This window comes from Peromyscus eremicus, chromosome 6, assembly GCF_949786415.1.
Source record: "Peromyscus eremicus chromosome 6, PerEre_H2_v1, whole genome shotgun sequence".
NCBI classification, from domain to species: Eukaryota; Metazoa; Chordata; class Mammalia; order Rodentia; family Cricetidae; genus Peromyscus; species Peromyscus eremicus.
This window is the reverse complement of record NC_081421.1, coordinates 70323822-70339795: the sequence shown is the minus strand read 5'-3', so window position 1 is coordinate 70339795 and position 15974 is coordinate 70323822. Positions and strand designations below refer to the sequence as shown.

At 47.2% G+C, this 15974-nt stretch overlaps 1 protein-coding gene and 1 pseudogene across 1 annotated transcript in view; both read left to right on the top strand.

Moving 5' to 3' along the window:
• The window catches only part of Gpr89a (G protein-coupled receptor 89A), a 42312-nt gene extending 26411 nt beyond the window's left edge, over positions 1-15901 (top strand). Inside the window, exons 8-14 of the mRNA XM_059265924.1 lie at positions 2400-2509; positions 4341-4429; positions 5151-5243; positions 11886-11981; positions 14179-14268; positions 15009-15074; positions 15383-15901. Of these exons, the coding sequence (XP_059121907.1) occupies positions 2400-2509; positions 4341-4429; positions 5151-5243; positions 11886-11981; positions 14179-14268; positions 15009-15074; positions 15383-15589 (751 nt within the window). The 3' untranslated portion in view covers positions 15590-15901. The remainder of the gene's footprint in view (positions 1-2399; positions 2510-4340; positions 4430-5150; positions 5244-11885; positions 11982-14178; positions 14269-15008; positions 15075-15382) is intronic.
• Positions 454-553, top strand: LOC131913907 (U6 spliceosomal RNA; annotated as a pseudogene).
• Positions 15902-15974: the final 73 nt, after the last annotated feature.

The following is a 15974-nucleotide window of genomic DNA, read 5'->3' as shown; positions in this document are numbered from 1 at the left end:
TCATATGCACATTCTGAAAATGATAGAACCGAAGAACTGGAGGACAAATTAGTCACTACCAGAGGTGGAGGGAAGGGTGATAGGTGAGTTGTGGGTTATCTAAGGGCCAAATGAAGTCCTTTTAGTGATACAGATGTTGTATTCAGAAGTGTTTGAATGTCAATGTCCTGTTGCAGGAGAGTGGAAATCTGGGTGTACGTGAACTCTCTATTCTTAAAGCCATATATGAGTTACATTATCTCTAAAATTCAGAGTTCTAATGGGCTGCTGAGATGGTTCAGCAAGTAAACCTGGTAATGGGAGTTCCATCTTCATATGCACATGCTTCGAGGACACACGGACACACACACACACACACACACACAAATAATAAAATTTTTTAGATAAAATAATGGCTGAACCAGAAATGGGAACCATCAAACAATAGGGCACCATGTTTAAAGTAGGGTAAAGGTTTGCATCAGCAACATGTGTGCTAAGATGGGAATGGGACAGATTAGCATGGCCCCTGCACAAGGATAACTCGAAATTTCGTGAAGTGTTTCATGTTCTTTAAGAGCGGAGTAGACATTTTTCAGACTTTTCTCGTTCATGCGTCCGCCAGCCCTCAGCCACCTGCTTGTGGTTTGTATTAAGAATTTTTAAATGGCATCCAGCCAATAGCAAAGAGCTTTCTTCTTGTTCCAAGATGGCCTTAGGAAGAAGAGGCAGTAGGAAAGCCGAAGGTAGAAATGGCTACAGTGCTTGTGTGCCTGTTTGAATACATTGTAAAAGTGCATCTCAGAAAGTTTGATACTGTTCATCTTTTCTTCTTAAATACATGTTTATTTTTGTCTGCAACTTATTTGCCAAGAACAAAACTGGGTTAGAATTAGGTGATTAAAATCAAAAGTGAAAGTGGATTGTCTAAAACTGGGGGCACTTGTCTATGTACAGCCAGCTTTCGCTTCTGGTTATTCTGTTTGTCTGTCTGCTGAGAGTGCACAGCACGGATCTCTCACCTTCACGTGGGCAGGCAGCCAGTGCCGCGCCACAGCCTTTAGGTGTTGACAAGGACAGTAGAAATGGCTTCTGTGCTCCCTTTCAACTGCCCTGCCATAATCCCAGGTGTTGAGCCCAAGGAAACTATGGACTGCATAGCAGAGCGCCTCATCGTATGCTTGTCCCACGTTCCCGTTAGTAACGGACCGAATCGTGGACCTGAGCCTTTTCTTGGTTCTTTTCATGTCTTCCCAACATGCCGAGTTACAGGGAATATGTCAGGAAAGGCAGAAACTCAAGCTTGGGGCTGTTTCATTCTTCCGGTGTCCAGCCAGAGCTCACTGAGGAAGAAACTTTGAGCAGCCATTGTTGTGAATGACCTTCTAACTGGTGCTTTAAAAATTCAGCCCATGGGGCTGGAGAGGTGGCTCAGAGGTTAAGAGCACTGCTTGCTCTTCCAAAGGTCCTGAGTTCAATTCCTAGCAACCACATGGTGGCTCACAACCATCTGTAATGAGAGCTGGTGCCCTCTTCTGGCCTGCAGAGATACGTGCAGACAGAATACTGTATATATAATAAATAAATAAATCTTTAAAAAAAAAAAAAAATTCAGCCCACAGAAATGCCACCTAGTCCTTGGTCCCCTGGTGCTTTTTGTAGGAGTCCCAGACATGAAGCCAATGCTGCTGCTGCTGCTGCTTTTTAGCCATTTTTATCTCTTGTCACCCAGAAATGTCCACCTTGAATTTCTCTGTAGCCTGCTCTTCTGTCTGCACTGGATTCGCCCTGGTTGATCTTAGGCCCATTGTACTCTTCAGATAATCATTTGTATGTTTTCTAAGTTCACAGGGGCCTTGTTCCTAATACCTCTGAGTAGATAGAACTTGCCAGCAGCTGCCACTGGGCCACTGAGTCCCCACAGACGGTGGGGGTGGGGGGTGGAAGGAGGGTGTCATTTTGTCGCTTTATCCCGCGGTGGCTCGGGGGACAGCCGTGGAAGGAGGTGGACTCGGGGAGTCAGGAGTCCTGTTGATGTGCTCTTCTTTCTCCTTCCTGTCGTCCGCTTGGCCTTGTGTTCTCCTCTGTGCCTGCTTCTCTAGCTAGATTTATTAGCTACTTGGTTTGTTTTTCGATGATTTTAACATATGGCGGGGATGAGGTTGACTGTTAGAGATTCATCTTCACAACCATCCAGAGTGAGGAAGTAAACTGTAGGACTCTCAGCTTTCAAGTGGCAGAGCCAGTCCTGAGATTTATTGCCTACTCCACACTCTGCCCCCGGACCAGGCCACGTCACCCCTGGGAGTGTCTTCTCCCTCATAACTCCTGAACAGTGTTGACACAGCTGTGACTCGGGAAGGTGGAGGGATGAGGCTGAGGCCACTTCTTTGCTCAGGCTTCTGTTTTCTTTATCTCAGGATGGCCGTGGCGCGGAGAACCATGTTCCAGAGGGGGGAGGTGCAGAACAAGCCGTCGGGATTCTGGGGCGTGCTGAAGAGCGTGACCGCGTCATCTGCAGGAAGTGAAAGTATCCTTTATCCCGTACTCTAGACCAGGGGCAGGAAAAAAGTAGTGCTGGGTTAGTCCCCTCCAGGGTGCCTTGACTGCACCAGGTCCAGACTGGCCCGCAATGGGCATAGGAAGTACAGTGGGTACATCATCTTCCTACACTTGTTGCTAACCACAACGGCACTGTCTCTGAGCTGGAGGAACCTGTAAGGTCATTCTTTCCACTTAACAGATGAGAAAATAGGCCCAAAGGTGAAGTCACACCGTGGTGTGTGGCAAATGTAGGAGCAGAGCTGTGGCCTCACTTCGTAACCTGTTCCACTCTGCTGCTCTTTGTCTCAGTGCTGCAAGACCACAGAGCATGGTGGCTCCCTCAACAGTGGGCGCTTCACGAGTGACGGCAGGCCACTGCTAACCCAGTTAGTGCCCACACAGATCTCAAGTAGTGCCACCTCCTCCTTAAAACACCAGGGTGACTGGGTTAATAGACTGATCCTGGCCCTGCTGGTCTGAGGCTCACCAGTTCCCATATGAGGATAACCACATTTGTGTGTGACCCCCATGGGCTGTTAGTCACACTGAGGGCTGACAGGAGGTGACTTATTCCTGCTTCCCTCTCACCCGGATAAGTTGGTTGGAGAAGGACACAGACTACTGTGATAGGCCATGCCCCACCATTCTGATGGCTGCAGATAAGACAGAGAAAGCCAGGGCACTGTGGCAGGAAAAGGGAAACGAGTCATTGGGTCTGGGGAGATGGCTCCCATGGCTGAGAGTGCACTGCACCCAGATCAGTGACCCATAGCCACCTGTAACTGTTTCTGGGGAGACCCGACACCTGCCTTCTGAGGACACCTGCGCTTATATACATCCCCCCCACCCCCCCTCATACACACACAACACATTACTAAAAGTAAAAGCAGTCTTTTTTAAAAAAGAAAAGCAAGTAATACTGAAGCATTTGTTCTGTGTCTCCTATTTCCAGGCAGCGCTAGGTGATAGACCCATGAGTCGAACCTCAAGGCGCTCACTCCCTACTCAAGGGAGACAGACCTAACTCTTCCACCCTGACGCTGAGTGCCATAGGCCTTGCTGATAGCCACTGTGGAGGGGAGAAGTGATGTGCACTTGTTGATTTCACAAAGGAAGGAAGATTGGAATTACAGGAACTGTCTTCATATCTTTATTACTCTAAAACTCATTTAAAAAAATGTAGGCTAAGAAATACATCAACAAGTGTATCGGGTGATGGCAGCTCTCGGAGCTGCTGTGTCTTTAATGGGGAGAAGAGCGGCCCTCCTCACTGAGGTATAAAAAGAAAGAAAGGGCAGGCCCACAGGTAGGCAGATGGCACTATGCATCCACGCCTAGGTGTATGACTTGGAGCAAGTTATTTAACGCTCTGAGCCTCTTTCCTCATCTGAGAAATGGGTGCAGCTGTCTTGTGGGGATGTGGGAGAGCATCTGGAAGAACTGAAGGAGGTGCTAAAACCTGGAGACTCGGTGACCACTGTGCTCTGCATTCCCAGCACAGATTACTCCACTGGCATGGAGCGGCAGTATTGTAGGCCTTGGTACTATATGCCATTTGAAGCCCCGGAGATTGAATTTGACAGATAAAAAGTAAAAACCAAGCACAGGAAGGCATCTGTCTGAGAAACCAGTCTATGGGGTGGCCCTTCACCCCTGTCAGGCCGGAGCACTACCTGGAAGCCTACTGGCTGAGGTGGGAAATTGAGGATACAGGCAGTTCCCAGCATCTGCCCCATAGAAGGGCTGAGCAAGTTTTTCTTCCTGCTGTCTTCTGAAATTTCTCTGTGATTTAAACCTTGATGCCCGCTTTCTGCCAGATCTGACTGTTATTCAACAGGAAGTAGATGCTTTGGAAGAACTAAGCAGGCAGCTTTTTCTGGAAACAGCTGATCTGTATGCTACTAAGGTACAGAGCAAGGAGACAGCTATGGTTTTACCACGGTTGAAGAGAGGATAAGACCTCCTGGCTTGTCAGAGTCCTCTGTGACCAGGCAGTGCTCCTGTGTAAGCTGAGTGGCTTATATTTAGGGAATCTCTCCTGTGACTGTAAAATCATTCCCGGAACCCTCTCTACAAGAGAATTGGAGGGATAGGAGACCCCAACACCCAGGAGGCTGGTGCATCCACTTCCTACTTCTGGCCGAGGATAACGATGGTCACCCCTAGTTCTTACTGCCTAGTTCTTCTTACTTAACCCCATCACAAGAGTAATAGGTCCCTATCTTACTGGTAACTTCCCAAGGCACACCTGAAATGCAGTATGATTGAAATACACAAACCTAAGGCTGCAAACGACCCTCGCCTTTCCTGAGGGCAACTTCCAGGGTGGTTATAAAGGGTAGAGCGTTACCAGCATGTGCTTTGGAGACAGGACTGACCCAGTCACCACCTGAACAAGTTGTTAACCTCTAAGACTCAGTTTCTCATCTCTAAGATGAAGGTTCTAGAACATACCTCATGAGGGTTGTGGAGATTAGGGCGCTCATGGGAATAGACTGTCTTGTCTCTGGCTGAGAGTCAGCGCTCAGCACAGGTTGCCTCAACAGTGAGTCGTAGGCAGGGGAATGCTTCTGTTGAAAATGTTGGCCTTTTGCTAAAAACCATGTTTTGTGTTTGGTTTTCTTTAGGAAAGAATTGAATACTCCAAAACTTTCAAGGGGAAGTATTTCAATTTCCTGGGTTACTTTTTCTCTATTTACTGTGTCTGGAAAATTTTCATGGTACGTATGTTACAGGATTTTTTGTTTATTATTGTTGTTGTTGTTGAATTGATATTTGCTATGTATTTTTCTATTATTGTTGTTTGTTAGTGTTTACTAGTAATAACAAGTTTATGTGTGAGTGGGGGTTCACATGTAAAGGCCAAAGGACAGCCCTGGGGAGTTAGTTCTCTCCTTCCGCTTTGCTGGGGCAGTCTCTCGTTACCAGCTGAGTCCTCCGGCTAGCTGGCCCACGAGCTTCAGGCAGTTCCGATCCACCTGCTGTCTTGACAGAGGAATGCAAGGCTTATAGGTTCAGGCTGTCATGTCCAGCTTGGGTGGGGAAGGGGGCCTGGGCTCACACTCCTCAGACTTGTGAATGGCAGACACGTTCCCCTTGAACCATCTCAGCAGCCGGGTTTTTAATGGTCAGAGTTCAGTGGCTTTTTCCGGGAGTGGCAGACATTAGATGGATGGGCTTGACTGACTGATGACCTTGAGCTCGCCTGCACATCTGGAGTCAGCAGAGAGCATCTCTTCTTCTCCCTCTCCTTTGGGGGACTTAGAAGGGGGGGGGGGTAAGTTCTTGTTTTTCCATAACGCCTGTGAGCACCCGACTGTTTCAACTCCGCTCCAACTTTCAACTCAAAATAGAACCACTTGCTGTTTTTGACAATGTGCATCCTCAAACTTTCGTCCAGAATCAGTTCTACACTGTGCTTCTGTGGGTCATACTTGTTTTCTGCCCTCACACTCTGCTTGTCCCTCAGTGATCTGATTTCTCCATCGTGGATTTATGTCTCTGCTTTTGACTCGGCTGTGGTGTCCATGCGTGTCCTGTGGTTGTAGGAAAAGGGCTGATTGGATGTTCCAGTTGGTCAGTTTCCCGCTGGAGCTGTTTGCACAAAGAGCAGCTTTGTCAGCTCGTTGGCTAATTTTGACCAGTGTCGATGAGTGGGGGCTTTGGATCAGTGGTGCTAATGTCAGTGGCACTCACGTGACGTCGTAAAACACGATTCCTCCCGTGAGAATGAACGGAGGTGCTGTGTTCCGTCTGTGCTGAGCTGCAGCCTCTAGGGGGCGCGTCTCCTGTTCAGCAGCTGCCTTCAGGTGTCACTGATGTGTACTAAGCTGCATGTGTTTTAAATGCACAGTTGTGCCACAGCTGTTGTTACTCAGTTCAGAGAGAGAAAACCCATCATGGCCAAATTTCCGTGCACCCCTTAGACTGCCTCCCTCACATCTCCAGTCCTGAGGCGGCGCTTGTCATTAGTTTATGTTTTCAGGATGTGTATGTGAATGTCGTCGGACAATGTGCATACTTTCTCTGCCTTGCCTTTGTTTGTCTTCTTTTCTGTCTTCAGCATGATTGTGGAAGTATGTCCGTGTTACTGTGTGTTCCTTCTTACTGCTGAGTAGGATTCTGGTGTGGCTGGGCCACCCTTTGCAAATCATTCACCAGTCGTGGATATTTGGTTGTTTCCAGTTTGGAGATGTTGCATGTGGTGCCGTGAACACACACGCACAAGTCTGTGTGTGGACCTATGCTCTCTTCTCTTGGGCGAACACTTCAGTGTGGGGCATCTGACTGATGTGCCAGACAGACGCATGCTTCACTTTTCAACTTCATTACTAAAGGGTTGTACGCCCAGGTGCCCTGTGGAGGTCAGAGGGCAGCTTTGGAGGCTGTTCTCCCTCCCACCTGGTGTGGGTCTGGGGATTGAGCACGGGTTGTCAGGCCTGAGAAGCAAGTGTAACCCAGTAGTTGTTGGTGTTATCAACATTTTTATCAAACCCTTACCTCAGTCAAGTACCGAGCATTTTTATTAAACCCAAAGAAATCCCGACTTCACCAGCAGTTACCAGCATATCCTGTGCTCCAGGGTCAGGCAAGCACTTGTGTCTGGGCTTCCCTGTGCTGCTGTTTGACGGCCGGATACCCAGTTAAGGCTTGGATTTAGCAGGACGCTTCTAAGGTCCATCCGCTCTGTACCACCCTCATCCTCTCACTGGCTGAGTGGTGCTGGTCTGCAAGGGTGGTACCACGTTTACTTTATCACTTATTGGATGATGAGCATTTGGCATGTGTCCGCTGTAGACCCTTATCACTAATGCAGTTGTGAACATCCACGTGTAAGTTTTTCAGTGAACATGCTTTGATTTCTCTCACACGTGCCTAAAAGTGTCGCTGTGTCATATGTTAATGGTGTGTCAACCTTCTGCAGACCTACCGGACAGTTTATCTGAGCGGTAACACCAGGTTACGTCCTGCCAGCAGCACATGACGAGTCTGGCTTGGCTTCTCTAAACGCTTGTACTCCCCCTCTGTCCTCTCTCCCCTGTCTCTCTTTCTCTCTCTCTCTCTCTCCTCTCCTCTCCTCTCCTCTCCTCCCTCCCTCCTTCCCTCTCTCTCTGTCTCCCTCCCTCTTTCTCTCCCCCCCTTTGTGTGTGTGTGTGTGTGTGTGTGTGTGTGTGTGTGTGTGTGTACATACATGTACTGAAGCCACGTGAAGAAGGACGGACTGCGGTAGTATAATGTTGTGAAAATGTCCCTTATGTTCTAAGAGACTGGAACTTGCTCTGGACCTCACAGACATTTAATGATAGACCTTGAGGTCCTTAAAACTGCTAACCTACCGATTGTTTGACCAGCTTTTAAGAGGACAATGTGGCAGCTACCCTTACCTGCCTTGGGTTTCCCAACTTTTACAGACTAAGCTAATGCATGGCTGTGATCTTAGGTCATGTGCTCTTCCATGCCCCTGACTCGGAGAGCAGTGCATGTGTGTTTTATGTGGCATGATCATCATTTGCTGAAAGCAACAGAGAGGCAAAAAGCAACCTTCTGAAATGAATATCCACCATGCATGTTGGAAGCAGCGTACTGATACTGCTAGACAGCATTGGTGTGTTTGTGTCCAGCGGGGTCGTTGGAGCAAAAAATCCTTCATACAACTCAGTTAAAGTTTCCGTAGAGTGTCCCTGACTCCTTCCCCATGTGATGTTTTCTGTGCTGTTCAGTAAATACAGAGCACAGCCCTTTGTTAGGGACACATTAGACAGCAGACAGGCAGTACAAATTCAGACTCACACAACAGATTGCAGGCAGATCGGAAATGATAACCTACGGAGAGATGGAAGGCACGGGCAGTGAAGTGGAGAATTCACACTCGGGCTCTCTCCAGCTTAAATTACTCCAAGGACAAGTGCTTTGGCGTCTTTCCTTAATGCGACATCGACAAATATCGGTGACTCTGCGTTTCTCACCGATGCATGTACCCAGTGCGGAGGACAGCTTTTGTGAGTCTGTTCCCTCGTTCTGGGACAGTCTCTTGTTTCTGGTGACGTGTGTATCCAGGCATCCTGCGCACTCTGGGGCCGTTCATCTCTGCTCCCGTCCTGCAGGAGGAGTGTTGGGGTTGCAGTTGTGCACCACCATACCCAGCTTTTTCTGTGGGTTCTAGGGTCGGAGCTCAGATGGTCAGGCTTGTACAGCCAAGGGTTTTACAGCTGAGCCGTCTCGCTGGCATCATCTCTGTCGTAGCCCTCCTGGTGGCTGCGAGGCTCAGGCTCTCTCGTTCTTGACAGTGGTAACCTGTAGCTTTCCTTTCTTTTTCCTTGTTGGATCCACAGAGTTTTGTTGATCTTCATTGAACTTTTCAGAAAACCAAGTGGGGGTTCATTAACTTTTTCTGCTTCCTATTTCACTGGTGTGTGTGTAGCCCTTCTTTATTCCCTTCTGCGTGTTTGGAGTCAGCTCTTACAGTGAAAACTATGGTCTTTGATTGGAGACTTTTCTAGAAAGTTGTTCTTGCTATACATGTCTTAAGTGCCATTGTAACTGCGTTCGTTCCTCGATGTATATCTTTCAGTTCCAAGTGCTTTCTGATTTTTCTCTTGATTTCTTTCCTATCTCAGTGTAGTTATAAGTGTGTAATAAAATATCTGGGGGTTAGAAATGTAGCTCATTTGGTAGAGTGTTTTCCTAGAATGCTTGAAGCCCTAGGTTCAAGTCACAGCATTGTGTAATCCAGGTGTGGAAGATCAGAAAGAAGTTCATGGTTATCCTCAGCTACATAGTGAGCTCTAGACTAGCCTGAGCTACTTGAGACCCTGTCTCCAAAAAAAAAAAAAAAAAATCTGGAAATCTTTCAAATATCATTGTCCGGTTGATTCCTAATTTGATTCCATGTACAAGAACATATGTTTTCAGTAGCGAACTTCTGCCCCCCGGGGTTCTCCCATTGTGCTGTAAACCTGTATTTAAGACCTCCTCCCTCCTTCAATAAACAGCATTCGGCATTAGAAAGAAAAAAAAAAAACACTAATGCACATAAAATAAAAATAAATAAATCATTAAAAAAATAATAAATAATAAAAAAATAAAAAGAACATATGTTTTATAAGTCACCTAAGCTCAGTATAGTGAATGTTAAGCATGCCCTTGAATAGAAGGTGTACTCTACTCTTCTTGCCTAGTATGTTCCATAAATGTTCATCCGTGATATTATTAAGGTTTTCTATAGTCCTACCAATTTCTGGGTTATTGTTTTTGTTTGTTTATGTGTGTGAGTATTTGGCCTGCATGTATGTCTGTGCACTACAAGCATGCCTGGTGCCCATGGAGGCCGGAAGAGGGATGGATCCATAAACTGGAGTCGTAGGAGGTTGTGAGCTGCCTGATGGGTGCTGGGAGCAGAACTTAGGTCCTCTGCAAGACAGTAAGTGCTCTCAACTGCTAAGCCATCCCTCCAGCTCCTGGCTTCTTATCAATTATTAAGAGAAAAAATCCAAGTCCTTTAGATTTAGGCATTTTTCTTTTTTCTATCAGTATTTGCTTATTGTATTTTTAAGCTCTGTTTTTATAGGCGTGTGTGTGTGTGTGTGTGTGTAGGTGCCTGTGGTGCCGGGGGACATTGGACTCCTGTGGAGCTGGAGTTACAGGTGATTGTGAGGCACTTGATGTAGGTGCTGGGGACCACACTTAGCTTCTCCACAAGAGCAGCAAGGTCTCCTCACCTCTGAGCTCTCTCCAACTCCCTTCTTCATCTATTTTGAGGCTTTGTTGTTGTATATTTTTTGACCCACACTTACTGGATTTTGTTCTGAGAGAGGGTCTCACAGTGTAGCCTTGGCTGAACTGGAACTCACTATATAGACCAGGCTGGCCTTGAACCCAGAGACTCACTCACCTGCCTCTGCCTTCCAAGTGCTGAGATTACAGGCGTGTGTCACCACAGTCAGCTCCCATGCCTTTTGAAGGTTCTTTTGATTGACACATACTTGCAGACTGTGGGGGATGCAGTGTGATGCTTTGATTGTGTGTGCGTTGAGCAACGATCAGTTCAGGGTAAGGAGCCATCACCTTGTGTTCATGTCAGTTCTTCTCTTGAAGACATTTTGAGATGTAGATGTGTTACTTTTTAATGTTCTTACCTTTTAGTTAATGTATGAAGTAACGGGGTTTACTGTAACATTCTGAAGCTTTTTATCGGCTAGAAAACGTTTAGAATCAGTATATATTCTTTGTGATTGTAAAATGGCCCGTCCACCACCGCACTGGCAGTGTCTCTGCTGGGGAGTGAGGCCTTACGTGATGTTAACAGACCCGGTGCTGCTGCAGTGTCTTTCCCATCCTCTTACTTTTGCCCTTCTGTATCTGCATATTTAAAGTGAGTTTCTTGTGAACAGCATAGACCGTGGTCAGGTTTTGATTTTTTTTAATTCAGTTGACAGTCTGCCACTTCAGTGGTGGGTTTAAAGCAGAGATGGACAGTCTGTGGTCCACAGGCAAACCAGCCCCACTTTGCCTTTATACAGAAGGTTTCGTTGGCATAGAGCCAAGCCATTCCTTTATTGTCAAGGCTGCCGTCACACTACAGAGGCTGGGTTTGCTGACCGTGGTTTACTCTCTACATTTAGTGTTGTTGATGACGGCTAGATTTGAAGCTCCTGCGCGGCTGTTGGCGTTGGCGTTGGTCAGACCTCTTCTCCCCTCCTGTCTTTTAGGCTGCCACCACTGGGCTGAGTTGTGTCTTTCATTCCATGCGCTCTCTCTCCTTAGCTCAACAGCTCAAGCTGTGTCCTTTGGTCAATGCTCTTAGAGCACTTAGTCACACAGGAAATGACCCTGGCTCTTCTTGGTTCGTACTCTAACTTCCTACCAGAATGCTAGCTTTCTGACCTCAGAAATATAGTGCACATACACTTTATGCCCTTGACTCTTTACAGAAATAAATATGGGATAGAAACTCATTTGCCTGTGTGTGAATGGACAAAATAGATGTCCTATTCACGTTCTAGATTGGAAGTAGAATTAAAATGTATTGTAGAAAACATCAACCTGTAAGATATGTTCATTAATTCATGTGGAATCATTATTTTATTAAAAACTTTTAAATTACGTGTGTGTGTGTGTGTGTGTGTGTGTGTGTGTGTGTGTGCGCGCGCGCGCGCCCAGGTACATGTGACATGTGGCATGTGTGGTGGTCAGGGGACAACTTGCAGGGGTCAGTTCTTGCCTTCCACCATGTGAATCCCAGGGATCAAATCTGAGTGGTCAGCCTTGATGGCAGGTGCCTTTGTCCCCGAGCCATTGGGGATATGTGTCACTCTTTGAGACAGTGATAAAAGGTGTCCTAACACAAAGCTCCATCTCTGCAGGCGACCATCAATATTGTTCTTGATCGAGTTGGGAAGACTGACCCTGTCACCAGAGGCATTGAGATCACTGTGAATTACCTGGGGATCCAGTTTGATGTAAGAGCCACCCCACTCCTTGTTTGCTTCCTTCAGGACAGTCGGCCACAGCCCGACCCTCGGGTTTAACCCTGAACTTCAGGGCCATTGTCCTCCATGTGCTGACAGCTCCTGTGGCCCGTCTGTAAACGGTCAGGGTTAGCTTTCTTATGGTAAAGCCATATGCAGTGACTGGATGCTACCTGCTGCTACGGGCCCTCCTCGGCCTGTCCTCGGCCAGCCCACAGCATATCCACAGCCAGCCACCACTGGCCAGTGTCTTTCCACCAAGTATTCAGATCTTCCTCTGTGATACTCAGTGAGCTCTTCAAAGTCACAACTCACCTTTGATCTCCTGGTAGGAAATTAACAACTAATGAGTGTTCTGAAATAGAGCTGAAGTGGTTCCCCTATAAGAAACACCTTTGTCAGTCGAGTAAGGTGGGCCTTGGAATGAAGTTGGATTGTCACCTATGCACAAAATTGGGGTTTGTTTTTTAATCATTTCTCCCTATTTCATAAAACCAGGCATAAACAAGCCTTATCTCAAGTTCAGTGGTTATTCCTAGTATAAGGTGTTTTTCAGATGACGTTGTTCAGGCTGATGAACGAACACCTTGGTAGTAACACTGGTGTCACATTTCTTTGTCCTTGGTGGACTGTCAAGCTTCCTCTGAGCCTAGATGAGGGTCTTTGTCACCCTCGGTCTCTGTCTCCCATCTCAGGGGCAGCTAGATAAAATGCGCAAGCAAACTGAGGTGCGGGCCCTCAGGAGCAACGCCGGGGATGCTTTTGTTCCCACTGAATAGCCCAGGTTGGCCTCCAGTTCACAGTCCTCACCGTGGAGGCAGAGGAGGGTGCTGTGGATATTCCTCCCTTCACCTTATTCTTAGTAAGGGTCTCTCGCTGAACTTGGGACTTGACGTTTCAGCTACACAGAGTCTGCCTGTCCCTAGCTCCCAGTGCTGCTGTTACAGGCACACATAGCCATGCCCAGCTTTTACATGGGTGCTTGCAATTTCAGCTCAAGTCCTGCTGCTTTTACAGCAGGCATTCTTACCACTGAGCCATCTCCCCAACCACTAAAGGACACATTCTTCATGATAGGTCAGCAGTGTGTTCTTTCTGCATGTGATGGATCAAGGCATCTTTCTTCAGGTCATGTGGAATTCCAGTGGTCCATGTACTTTATTATTGATGCCTGTGTGGTTTTTCTCATTTAAATATCACTTGACTTTCTGGGCTTGCTAGGAGCAGTGGCACTCAGGAGGCAGAGGTAGGAAAATCTCTGAATTCAAGGCCAGCCTAGACTATAGAGCAAGCTGGCTAGGCAGGGCTACACAGTGAAATCCTGTCTCAAAAACAAATGTTTTCACTTTTAGAAGTGAACGCTCTGAGGCTGCTCACTTTTATCTGTTCCAGCCTGATTCATCTCCTTCCTCCATGTTCATGCTTCTGAATAAATAACAAGCGTTTTAGATGTTGGTACGGCCTCAGCATCACGTCCCTGAGAACAGAGTCAAGCACAGGTTCCCAAAACTGCTTCTCCCTGTCAAGCAGTACTGGAGAAAAGAGCTCCATTGTGTGGTTCAAGTGAACTTCACTAATACCCATGTTGTCATACCGTAACGTCCTTGGCCTTTACTCTTGGAAGCATGTGATTAGCATTCCCTCGTCCACAGCATTGAAAACAATCAGGGTGCACTGAGTTCATCTTAGTCCCTCATTCTGCACTCCTCACAGTGGTACCATCCCATCAGCTGTGGGTTTCCTCACAGTGGTACCATCCCATCAGCTGTGGGTTTCCTCACAGTGGGACCATCTCATCAGCTGTGGGGTTTCTCACGGTGGGACCATCTCATCAGCTGTGGGGTTTCTCACAGTGGGACCATCTCATCAGCTGTGGGTTTTCTCACGGTGGGACCATCTCATCAGCTGTGGGGTTTCTCACAGTGGGACCATCTCATCAGCTGTGGGCTTTCTCATTAGTGTTTGGTTTTTTTCCCCTCACTTTTCTGTACTGCTTCCTTTGACCCTTAAGACTTAAGTCTGCTAAATAAGGGATCCAATGCAGTCTTCCCATAGGTATCTATTTCAAAACTGATCAGGGAGAACCTAATGGAATTCCTTCTCATGGTCACAGAAGTCATCAGAAATCACATTAGCTCTCCACTCTGCCTGGAAATGTAATGGCCTGTTCTTCCTGTTCTGATGGCAGGTGAAGTTCTGGTCTCAACATATTTCTTTCATTCTGGTTGGAATAATCATTGTCACATCCATCAGAGGACTGCTGATCACTCTTACCAAGGTATGTTGCATCACAGTGTTTAAAAGGCCTTATTTAATCACATGACTTCTGAATTAGATCCTACACAATAGTCGTGAACAACTCAGAGGACATCCAGAAAAATGAAAAGACTGTTAAACTTCTCTGTAAATTGTGGGTAAGACATCGTCTACCGCCACAGATCATTCTAAAGGTAATAGAGATAAGGGATCCATTCTGTTCATTGAGCTGTCATACTGTCTATGACCAAACTTGGCACGTGGTATTCAGCAGCTACTTAGAAAAAAACAAAACATGCAGACATTCAAGGTTGGAATGATTGTCACATGTGAGGAAGATTAAGAACACTCAGCAAGACCACGTGGTGGTGAAAAGTGGATCCTCTCTGGTGGAAGAAACACTGAGAAGAGAAATTAGGAAGGGACTCCCGACATCTAGCACAATCTGGGAAGAGTTCAGGAGCCCCTGACAGCTCAGGTGTGGCCCAGAATTGCTGTTTAGTGTTGTGTGGTGATGTCGAAGGCATCATAGTTTGTGGAATTTAACAGCAGGGTTACTTTGTTGTGTCACACACCACCACCAACCACCTGGGGGCGGGGAGGCTGGTTGTTCTATTTTAAATCCCTCTCTAGGGATTTAAATGTCTGAACTTGCTATACTTTTTGTGCCATGAAAGATGCTATTAAAGGCTAATCGTGTAGTGTATCGTTCATGACAAGATCCATCTGTACCACCGAGTTCCTCTCCTCCTCTCTCCACAGTTCTTCTATGCCATATCCAGCAGTAAGTCCTCCAATGTCATTGTCCTGCTCTTAGCACAGATAATGGTAAGTTTAATAATCTGCCTTTGTGTCTACAACTGTAAGATGCCAAAAATGGGATTCTGTTGGGGAGGGGTTTTGTTGTTTGAGACAAGGCCTCGTAGTCCATGCTGGCCTCTTCTATGTAGGGAAGGGTGGCCTTGAACTCCTGATCTGTTTCTACTTCCCAAGTGCTGGGATTTCAGGCGTGCAGCACCACACCCAGCTTAGAAATGTTTGGAGGAGGGGGCACATGTTTGTGTGTATACACATGAGTCTAGCTGCCCCTGGAGACACTCAGAGTGGCGTCTGAGTGAGTTGGCTCCCCTTTGCAGGGCATGTACTTCGTCTCCTCGGTGCTGCTGATCCGAATGAGCATGCCCCCCGAGTACCGGACCATAATCACGGAAGTCCTTGGGGAGCTTCAGTTCAACTTCTATCACCGCTGGTTCGACGTCATCTTCCTCGTCAGCGCCCTCTCCAGCATACTCTTCCTCTACCTGGCTCACAAGCAGGCACCAGAGAAGCATATGGCGCCCTGACCTTAGAGCCACTGCAGACTGAGGAAGGAGACACAGTGGGCCATACCTGGGCCTTCAATTCTGTGAGCAGATGAGCTGCTAGGGCGGTTTATTCTGCATCCAGCACTTGCCTTACTCCTCCTGTGGCAGTACTGGAGTTATAAGGAGTTCCCACGGAGGCACGAGAGGAGAAAAGCCCGCAGCATTCTGCAGGGAGCATGCGTGGGTCTGAAGCTGTGCAATGTGGAGAGTGAGGGTCAGGGCATGAGGATACCCTGGTGCTCCTCAGGTGGCTTCCCTCAAAAAACTTAGTAAAATCGGAATTTGTAACACTGTGGCCTTGCATTCACTTATCAAGCCTGGCTTGGCGTGCTATGTTAGTTATTGTGGTCTAACGTCAAATGCA